This window comes from Carlito syrichta, unplaced genomic scaffold (genome assembly GCF_000164805.1).
Source record: "Carlito syrichta isolate Samal-C Ts95f unplaced genomic scaffold, Tarsius_syrichta-2.0.1 Scaffold303214, whole genome shotgun sequence".
In the NCBI taxonomy this organism is placed as follows: domain Eukaryota; kingdom Metazoa; phylum Chordata; class Mammalia; order Primates; family Tarsiidae; genus Carlito; species Carlito syrichta.
Genome location: NW_007247310.1, coordinates 260,494 through 271,178, shown reverse-complemented (window position 1 = coordinate 271,178; position 10,685 = coordinate 260,494). Strand labels below are relative to the sequence as shown.

General features: G+C 45.0%; 1 protein-coding gene across 4 annotated transcripts in view; it reads right to left on the bottom strand.

Annotated features, from left to right (window-relative positions):
• The window catches only part of DNAJC16 (DnaJ heat shock protein family (Hsp40) member C16), a 42,170-nt gene that overhangs the window by 12,864 nt on the left and 18,621 nt on the right, over positions 1 to 10,685 (bottom strand). For 3 of the 4 annotated variants that reach the window (XM_008058114.2, XM_008058115.2, XM_008058116.2), the window contains exons 5-7: positions 4,645 to 4,829; positions 2,947 to 3,051; positions 2,016 to 2,174 (exon numbers count right to left, since the gene is read on the bottom strand). In XM_008058114.2, coding sequence (XP_008056305.1) covers positions 2,016 to 2,174; positions 2,947 to 3,051; positions 4,645 to 4,829 — 449 coding nt within the window. The remainder of the gene's footprint in view (positions 1 to 2,015; positions 2,175 to 2,946; positions 3,052 to 4,644; positions 4,830 to 10,685) is intronic. The other variant, XM_008058117.2, reaches the window with a different exon arrangement.

Sequence of the window (10,685 nt, the reverse complement as noted above, 5' to 3'; positions counted from 1 at the left end):
CTCACCTCAGCCTCCCAAAGGCGCGGGATTACAGGCTGAGCCACCGAGCCCAGCGAAGCTGTCATTTTAAACGACTATATAATATTCCTTATATGGAATACTTGTATTTTTTTTCCAGTTTTCACTATTAAAAGTCATACTTGGCCGGGCTTGGTGGCTCAGCCTGTAATCCCACGCCTTTGGGAGGCTGAGGTGAGTGGATTGCCTGAGCCCGCGGGTTCGAGACCCACCTGGGCAGTGAGACCTCATCTCTATAATAAATCAAAAAATCAGCCAGGCATGGTAGCACGCGCCTGTAGTTCCAGCTCCTTGGAAGGCTGAGGCGGAAGGATTGCCAGAGCCCAGCAGGTCAAGGCTGCGGTGGCCGGGAGCGGCCACTGCACTCCAGTCTGGGCGACAGAGTGAGACTCCAACTCAAAAAAAAAAAACAATAGTCATACTTAACATCTTTATATATAACTGCTTGAGTTCCTATTCCCTTAGATCCTTAAAAGGTAATCTCACCTTCCTCAGGTCCTTATTCAAGCACTGTCTTCTTAATGAGGCCCTTCTAGGTCATTCTACCTTAAAACTACAACCCTTCCGCCCAGTGCTCCACCTTCCTCCTTTCAGCTTTGTTTTTCTTCTCAGCACTTATCACTGAACAGCATACCACCCTGTCTTCTCCAGTAGGATCCAGGGCAGGGTTCTGCTGCTCTTGTTCAATGCTGACCCCTATCTCCCAGAACAGTGTTTGGTACCTAACAGGTACTCGGGATTACTCACAAATCTACGCATTTAATACAATTTTACCACATTTCTTTTCTGAATGCCTACTTCCTCTAGCAAGGCAAAAAGAGTGCATTTGCAACAGTACTGAGTATTTTAACTTTGAAAATCTTTGACAATTTGATGGGTAGAAAAATGTTAACTTTTCAGTTTTTATTTTCTTTATTTTTTATTTTTTTGAGTTGGAGTCTCACTCTGTCGCCCAGACTGGAGTGCAATGGCCGCTCTCGGCCACCGGAGTCTCAACTTGCTGGGCTCCGGTGATCTTTCCGCCTCAGCCTTCCAAGCAGCTGGAATTACAGGCATGCGCTACCACGCCTGGCTGATTTTTTGATTTATTGTAGAGATGAGGTCTCGCTGCCCAGGCGGGTCGCGAACCCATGGGCTCCGGCAATCCACCCACCTCAGCTTCCCAAAGGCAGGGGATTACAGGGTGAGCCACTGAGCCTGGCTCACATTCTTTTTTTTAAGAGACAGGGTCTTTGCTCTGTCACCTAGGCTGGAGTGCAGTGGCGTAATCATTGCTCCTGCACTCAAATGATCCTCCTGCCTAAGCCTCCTGAGTAGCTAGGACATGAGCCACCACACCCAGCTAACTTTTAAATTTCTATGTAGAGACAAGGTCTTGTTCTGTTGCACAGGCTGGTCTCAAACTCTTGGACTCAGGTTATCCTCCTGTCTCAGTCTTCCAAAATGCTGGGATTATACGTGTGAGTTACTGTACCTGGCCTGTGTTACATTTATCTTTTTTTTTTTTTCTTTTGAGTTGGAGTCTCACTCTGTCGCCCAGACTGGAGCGCAGTGGCCACTCCCGGCCATCGCAGCCTTGACCTGCTGGGCTCCGGTGATCTTTTCGCCTCAGCCTTCCAAGTAGCTGAAACTACAGGCACGTGCTACCACACCCGGCTAATTTCTGATTTTTTGTAGAGATGAGGTCTTGCCAAGTTGCCCAGGAGGGTCTTGAACCTGCAGTCTCAGGCAATCCACTCACCTCAGCCACCCAAGGACATTTAACTTTTAAATTCATTTTATAATTTATTTAGGAAAAAAGATTGTTGGCTTTCCAACAAGAGCACTTTAGAGGTAAAGTCAGTGAAAAAACAAGTTCATTTAAAAAATTTGTACATCTGAAAGAAGAGACATAAGACTAGTTTCTTTTTCCCCTCAGCTGCTTTGTTCAATTTTTCATTTACATGAAGGCTTGAGATAAAATGTGAAGGAAACTTAAAACAAGGCAATTGGCATACCTGGATAACATCGGCAGGCTTGTTTGTGTTTTCTTTGAAGGCCAAGAGGGTGGGGGCATAGATGTTGATGTTGTACTGCCTGGTGATCTCCTCCGCTCCTCGCAGGCCCATATATACATAGCCAAATGATAAATAATCTTTGTGTGCAAAGGCAACCAACTGTTGGAGCACAACAGAGAGAAAGAGAGTAAAACTGGTAGCACAGTATCTAACTTCCACATCATGGAAAGGTGGACTTCCAGCAATGGTGGGGAAGAGCCTGCTTGCTCAGCCCCACTAGGGCTTCCATACACCTGTGCACTCCTGGAACTTCTAGGGTGTTCCACGAGCAGAAACTATACAAACAAGGCAAACATTATTTTTTCAGAGATAAAAATAATTATTTTTTCATAGATAAAACAAAACAGTCATCGAGATCTGTACTGGGTGGGAGATATAGTGCATTGGGAATTACCTGTATCCCAATGAGGTAAGATGGCAGGGACCATGCCACTGGCTAGGACACCTTCCCTCTCATTGCATGTCACAGTGAGGATGAAAGATGTGCTGTGAGTGTAGCAGAGGGCAGCACTAAGAGGGCGGTTTGGAGTTCAGGAAGGCTTCAACGGGAATCACGCTCACCAGGCTGGCGTGGGACCTTGGGGAGGTTATATGACCACTCTAAGCCTCTATCTTGGTCTATGAACTGGGGGTAATATCGCCATCACTGGCTTCTTTTGAAGATTGATATGTGCATGAAAGAAAGCACTAGCATAGCAACTGGCACCAGTAGGTGCTCAATGAATGGCGGCCAAATAACATTTCTGGTCTTCAAACATTTCTCATGGAATAAACTACCACTTACAAAAAAGACAAACAGGCTACAGGTCCCAACTTGGGGATGACTTTTCACCCCCCCAAAATGAAAACGTCACACCAGCATAGAAAGTACCTTGTACAGCAGTGGCACAACAAACATTTGGTCAAACAGAAGGATATGTGGTTTATTCTCTTGCTGCCATCCAGAGAGGAATCTCACATAATTTTTATTTGTAACCTTAAATTGAAAATAGAATATCAGTTTCAATAGTCAATTCCTAACTGTATTACACTCCAGTCAGGAGATAAGTAAACAAATCAAGCATGGGTAAAAGACTGTGTGCAAAAAAATAAAAAAATGCAGACAACTTATCTTGTTGTCTTCATTTGACTAAAACTATTAAAAGAATAAGCTGGGTGTGGTGGTTCACACCTGTAATCCCAGCACTTTGTGGGGCAGAGGCAAGAGGATTACCTGAGACCAGCCTGGGCAACTTGGGGAGATCTCATCTCTACAATAAATCAAAAATTAGCCAGACGTGATAGTGCACGCCTGTGGTTCCAGCTACTTGGAAGGCTGAGGTGGAAGAACTGCCTGAGTTCAGCAGGTCAAGGTTGTGGTGGCCATGAGCATGCCACTATACTCAGCCAGGGTGACAGAGATTCTATTCTTTATTCCTTTAATTTTTGTTTATTTATTTTTTGAGTTGGGGTCTCACTCTATCGCCCAGGTTGGAGTACAGTAGCACACTCACGGCCACAGCAGTCTCGACCTGCTGGGCTCAGGCAATCCTTCTGCTTCAGGCTTCCAAGTAGTTGGAACCACAGGTGTGCACCACCACGCTCAGCTAATTTTTGATTTTTTGTAGAGACGAAGTCTCACCATTGTTGCCCAGGCTGACCTTGAACCTGTGGCCTCGAACTCGTGGCCTCAGGTAATCCTCTCACTCTGCTTCCCAAAGTGCTGGGGTTACAGGCATGAGACACCATGCCCAGTTACTTATCAATATTGTAGGAGCCTACATTATTCTCTAACCTTTTAAGCTAATTCCAACAAATATTTCTTCTTTGGATAATGATCCTGGCAGGACAGTTTATGAAGAATGAATGTAGAAATATGATGGGAATTGTTCTCTGTTCACGCTCCCTTTCTATGTTTAACCCTGTTTTATTTTAACTCTTGTTAAAAGAATCAATTATTTAAAGCAAAATGAGATCCTGTTCTAGTTACTCTCCCTACTCTTAAGATACTAGAAAAAAAAATTGGATGCTTTAACAAAAAAATCATACACTAGCATGAACTCTGTGTCTGGTTTCTTCAGTTCAATCTTTTCTTTGTGAAATTCATTCACACTGCTGTGTCACTATAAGTTTCAAAAATAATATTTGATTTCATGGAGCCTGGTGTCTTCTATAGATACGATCATTAAATATATAGCCAAATATAATGTAATTTGAATATTTTCATAAGACAAATACCTCTACATGTATAACAAATTAATGAACTGGAAAGAAATCCTTCATTTAACCATGTGATCTAATTTTTTTGTTTTTTAAGAAAATAGCCATTGTCATTCTAGGCTCAGATGCAAGATGATTATTAACAGGAATTCTTTCAGTCCCTGTACTTCATCTGTTTTGATGTTCAGTCTCCTACAGACTTCGTTTAAATGACTTAGTCTGAGTAAGTAATTAATAATATGTGTCTTGCCCTGCTCAAAATGAAATTCAGGTCTGAAAGGACCGACCACAGAGGAAGTTCTGGGCAACTGGCAGTCCTGGGCACCTCTTCAACTACTTGTCAGTAATGTCTTCCTTGGTAGTTACTTACTTTCTCCACCAAGTTCCCTGGAAGGAGGCTTTCTACAAACTGTCGTAGGTTCTCGCGGACCACCGCATTGTGGAAGAAGGAGACCTTCCCATTGATGATGCCTAGGATAGAGGGTGTGCTGTGTGCTCCCAGGTGATGGGCCAGGCGCCTCTCATACCCAGCATGGACCACACCGATTCCTACACCTGAAAAGTATGAAGATCCATGTGAAGCCTTTTGATGTCCCCCTGGTGGCTGGAGACATGCTGATGAGTAACTTCTCAGTGTGAAATTGAAATCCTGATCTAGTAGGGGAGACAGCTTTCAAATGGACTGTCTGGCATTCTTTTACTGCCAGAATTCTAGATTGGTTCAGTTTTTCTGCAGAGTAATCTGGCATTATTTAAGAAGAGTCACAAATCTTTACAGCTTTTAGAGTATCATTTCTAATTTTGGGAGTAGATGATGAGGAAATACTTCAAAAGCAAAAAGAGCAGCCTGTGCACAGTATTCCTATTTGTAAAGAAACAAAAACCTACCAACACCTTGAGAGTCAAACAAACCAGTATAATTGAAAAAACCCTGTAACTTATCAAGAGAAGAAAGTCATTCTTCTTACCCTTGGGAGTATGTCTCCCTTTTATATAAATCACTTTATAGAGAGACTAGGAAATGCCAATTCTCAAAAAAGAGAAATAAATTAAAATCACTCACAATCCCATATCCTATAAGGTCACTGTTAATATTTTCATATCTATTTGTTTGTTCCTTTTCTTACACAAATGTGTGTATGTGCATACACGTACACATAAAATACAATGGGATCATCCAATACTTGTTTCCCTTAATACTTGAATCACTTCTTTCTTTCATCCCACCAATATATCTGCAGGGCCAGTTACTCTGCTAAACACTGGCGACACATTCCATGTTAACAGCCAGTAAAGGCATAATTTCTGTTGGCTATCTAACAGACTTCTCAAGCTCAACACTTCCAAAATGAACTCTGATCTCTCCTCCAAGACCTGCCCACCCACGCCTCTGCCATTTCAGTGGAGGGTGGCTCCATCCTTCTAGTTACTCAGGCTGAAAACCTGAAGATTTTCTTGCACCCCACATCCACTCGGTCGGCAAGGCCTGCAGGTTCTAGAATATGTCTGGAATTGAGCTGTTTTCAACACTTTCATTCTCCTCCCCTCTGAGTCATCCTTGTCTCTCTCTTGCCTGTGTTGCTGCAAGTAATCTAAATAGTCTCCCTGTTCCTCCTTGTCCCGACAGTCTGTTCTTAAATAGCAGTCAGACTATTCCTTCTAAAGCACAGAAATGGATCACGTCATGCCTCTGCTACATCCTGCAAAGACATAACCTGTCTCCCGCGGAATAGGATGCACAATCCCCACAAAGACTACAAATATCCCTGTAGTTTGGGCCCGGGTCCCCCTGCCCCCCTTCCTCTCCCACTCAGTCTGCCCAGCCCCCAGTATCCTCACTCAGCTCTGAACACACTGGCATGCTCCTGCCTCAGGGCCTGGGCACCGTTCCTTCTGCCTGGAGCGTGCATCTCCTGGGCGTCTGCGTAGCTGACTCCTTCACTAATGACCAGCCCTTCTCAGTGAGGCTACCCTCCCTGGACACCGTATTTAAAGTATGCTCCCCATCTGCTCACATCCCCTGTGTCCGCAGAGCTTATTGTCTTCTAAAAGACCACCCACTCTCCGATTTCTGTCACTTGTTTCTTGACTGCCTGCAGGGATCTCAGTGGAGTCCACTGATGTATCCCCAACACCAGACCAGAGCATGTCACATGGATGGCACTCACTGAAACTGGGCCATCAATCCCTTTGGCCCATTCACTAAGGTTGCATGTTGAAGCTGTGTAAGAGACAGGAAAAACCAAACTATTTTCCTACTCTCATATTTTCCACAATACTTCCTCCCTTTTCAATAAATAAATAAATAAATAAATAAGCCAGGCGTGGTGGCTCACACCTAATATCCCAGTACTTTGGAGGCCGAGGTATAAGGACTGCCTGAGCCCACAGGTTCCAGACCAGCCTGGGCAACTTGATGAGACCTTGTCTCTACAATAAATAAATAATGAGCCAGACATGGTGGCATGTGTCTGTAGTTCCAGTTACTTGGAAGGCCGAGGCAGATCGCCTGAGCCCAGCAGGCTGAGGCTGCTGGGGCTGTGAACGTGTCACTGCACTCCAGTCTGGGCAACAGAATGAGAATCCAACTCAAAATAATAATAATAATAATAATAATAATAATAATAATAATAATAATAATAAATAGAGATAGAGTTTTGCCATGTTGCCCAGGCTGGTCTTGAACTCCTAGGTTCAGCCAGACTCGGTAGCTCAGCCTGTAATACCGCGCTTTGGGAGGCTGAGGTGAGTGGATTGCCTGAGCCCGTGGGTTTGAGACCCGCCTGGGCAACTTGGCGAGACCTCATCTCTACAATAAATCAAAAAATTAGCCAGGTGTGGTGGTGCATGCCTGTAGTTCCAGCTACTTGGAAGGCTGAGGCGGAAGGATCACCGGAGCCCAGCAGGTCAAGGCTGCAGTGGCCAGGAGCATGCCACTGTACTCCAGTCTGGGTGACGGGTTAGTACTCCAACTCAAAAAAAACACAAAAAACAACTTCACTTCTAACACCAGACATGTGGGGGTTTCCCCCCATATATCTAGAAATCTTTCAGCAGACATCAAGTGACTGTTCTGTAATTTAAACTCTGACATTATCCACCTGGAGATAGTGTCAGCTCCCACAGGATAGGGGCTCAATCCCTTGAGACTGCTCCCACTTCAGATGCCTATCACAAGTCCCAAGCTGTGACCTGTGCTTTTGACCAGTGCTTCTGACCAACTGGCTATAAATCAAGATTCTTGTGACACCTTCCTTAGGTTCAACTCATTTGCTAGACCTGCTCACAGAACTCAGGAAAACAACCTTATACTTCCCCATTTACAAAGGCTACAGACAGCAAGCCAGATAATCTGGAAGAATGGCACAGGCAGGACACAGGGACAGGGGGAGGGGCTTCCATGCCCTCCAGGTGTGCTCAGCAATCTGGAAGCTCTCAAACCCAGTAGTTCAGAGATTTAAAAAAAAAATCTAGCCAGGCTCAAAGGCTCAGCCTGTAATCCCAAGCCTTTGGGAGGCTGAGGTGAGTGAATTGCCTGAGCCCCCGAGTTCGAAACCCACCTGGGCAGGCGAGACCTCATCTCTACAATAAATTAAAAAAATTAGCCGGGTGTGGTAGCACGCGCCTGTAGTTCCTGCTACTTGGAAGGCTGAGGCGGAAGGATCGCCGGAGTCCAGCAGGTCGAGGCTGCGGTGGCCGGGAGTGGCCACTGCACTCCAGTCTGGGTGACAGAGTGAGACTCCAACTCAAAAAAAAAAAAAAAAAAAACTTTTCATTTTTTGCCAAGTAAATGTGAGCTAGGATGGTTCAGGCAAGGATCCTCACTTTATTCAATGCCTCTCCCACAGGGGACGCACCTAGCCTCTCTATTCTAGGCTCAGCTGAGGGGAGGTGGGGAAGGCTACAGTCACCCCCCAGGAAACTGAGTCAGAGTTCAGGGATTCCGAGGAAGGCTGAAATTCATCTGGTAGGCACGATCAATTAGTAGCTCAATTTCCAGCCCCTCTCCCCCTTTGGAGGATGGAGATGAAACCTGCAAGCTTCTAATCACGGTTTGGTCTTTCTGGTGACCAGCTCCCGTAAAGGGGCTACTAAGAGTCACCTCATTAGAACCAAAGATGCTCCCATCAGGCAGAAAATTCTAAGGGATCAGGAGCTCAATGTCAGGAATCAGTCAAGACCAAATTTTAGAGTAAAAGATTCTCTTAGCCCCTATTGCTCAGGAAATTTTAAGGGTTATAGGAGATCTGTGCAAGGAACAAACACCAAAATATACATATTCCTTTTTTTTTTCTGATTTGGGGTCTCACTCTGTTGCCCAGGCTGGAGTGCAGTGGCAGAATCACGGCTCACCACAGTCTTGACCTCCTGGGCTCAGGTGATCCTTCTGCCTCAGTCTCCCAAGTAGCTGGGACTACTGGTGCGCCACCACACCAGACTGATTTTTTTTGTAGAGATGAGGTCTTGCTATGCTGCCTAGGCTGGTCTCGAGCATATTTCTTACTATAAAGCACAATATCAAAAGTTGCTTTTCCTAATATTATGGGGAATGGTTTAATGGGCATATTTGTATATCTTTGAAGGCACATCTTTGTGTATTTGTGTGGTCATTTCCTAATAAGTAAATTCCTAAAATAAAACTGCTGAGTGAAAGGCAGGAATCTAAAAATTAATGCTTTAAAACTGCTGAACAGATTAAACAAACCTGCTGGCAGGCTACCTGTGCCTCAATGGCAGGAAAGGAGGACCTGCAGGCATATATAGTCCACTCCTCTCATTGTACAGAAAGAGCTTCAGAGAGGCTAAGTGACTTATCCCAGGGTGCAGAACTGACAAAACTGCAGAATAAGACTACAAACTGGATTTTTAGAGGCAGAGGTAGTGCACAATTATATCACACTGCAGGCATTAAAAATAACCACAGAACAATGGCAATAAATAGAGGCACATGAAGAATTGTAGGAGCAAAGAAAGAACAAGAATAAAGCAGGCACACACACTGCAAGGACTGGTGCTATGGAAAGACAGAAGAGACACCACCTAGGGAGGTCTCACAGCAAAGGCCCGAGGGTAGAGAAAGGGTCATGCCAAAATGGGATTATTTAATGGAATCATCTTAAAATAAAGAATGGCCTAGTTCTATCAGATCCTCTTAATATTCTCAGAGGTAGCTATTGAGAATTGTTTTACAGCTTCTTCCTCAGCTTGTTTTGTACTAACTAGCTTTTCTTTTTTTTTTTGAGTTGGCGTCTCACTCTGTCACCCAGGTTGAAGGGCAGTGGCACGCTCCCAGCCACCACAGCCTTGACCTGCTGGACTCAGGAGATCCTTCCACCTCAGCCTTCCAAGAAGCTGGAACTATGGGCATGTGCTACCATGCCCAGCTAATTTTTTGATTTATTGTAGAGATGAGGTCTCGCCATGTTGCTCAGGCTGGTCTCGAACCCACAGGTTCAGGCAATCCTCTCACCTCGGCCTCCCACAGTGCTGGGATTATAGGTATGAGCCACCTCCCTCTGGACTAATCATCTTTTCTATTCCAAGTATTTGCAAAAGCAACAAGCTAACCTAATTAGCCCTTCATGACGTTCATGGTTCATGACAGACCCCATCACCATGGCAGCAGTCATGTGACCAGCCCACCCACCTACCTGCCGTTCATCTGATGTCAGTATCTGTGCTTACCTGTCCCCTTGTGATGACACGAAATAGACCACCACTCAATCACCTTAATGACCTACCTCACACCAAAGGAAAGGTTTTAAAAGCATTCAATCTCAAGCAGCCATTGGTCATTGCTTTGCTAAACTCTGGTCTGGCCACATGGCTCTTTGAGTTATGGCCACTATGCTTCTTAGCTTTGGACCCCTCTAGAAGAGGCGAATCTCCTCTCTCTCTCTCTTTCTCTCTCTCTCTCTAATTTACTAACTGCTGTGCAATTCTTTGCATTTTTCCCATGGCATGGGATCACAGACTATTCCATCAGGTCTGACCTAACATTTTGGAAGCCCCGTTGGGATTTTTAACCTAACAAGTAGAATTACCATTTCTTTCTTTTGTTTTCTTTTTTGAGTCAGGCATGCACCTCTACACCTGTCTAATTTTTGGATTTTTTTTGTAGCGATGAGGTTTTACTGTGTTGCCTAGGCTAGTCTCGAACCCCTGCTCTCAGGTGATTCTCTTGTCTCAGCGTCCCAAAGTACTATGATAACAGGCGTGAGCCAACATGTCCAGCCTATTCTTTATTTTTATTTTTTTTTTGAGTTGGAGTCTCACTCTGTTGCCCAGAGTGGAGTGCAGTGGCCACTCCTGGCCACCGCAGCCTCGACCCGCTGGGCTCCGGCAATTCTTCCGCCTCAGCCTTCCAAGTAGCCGGAACTACAGGTGCGCGCTACCACACCCGGCTAATTT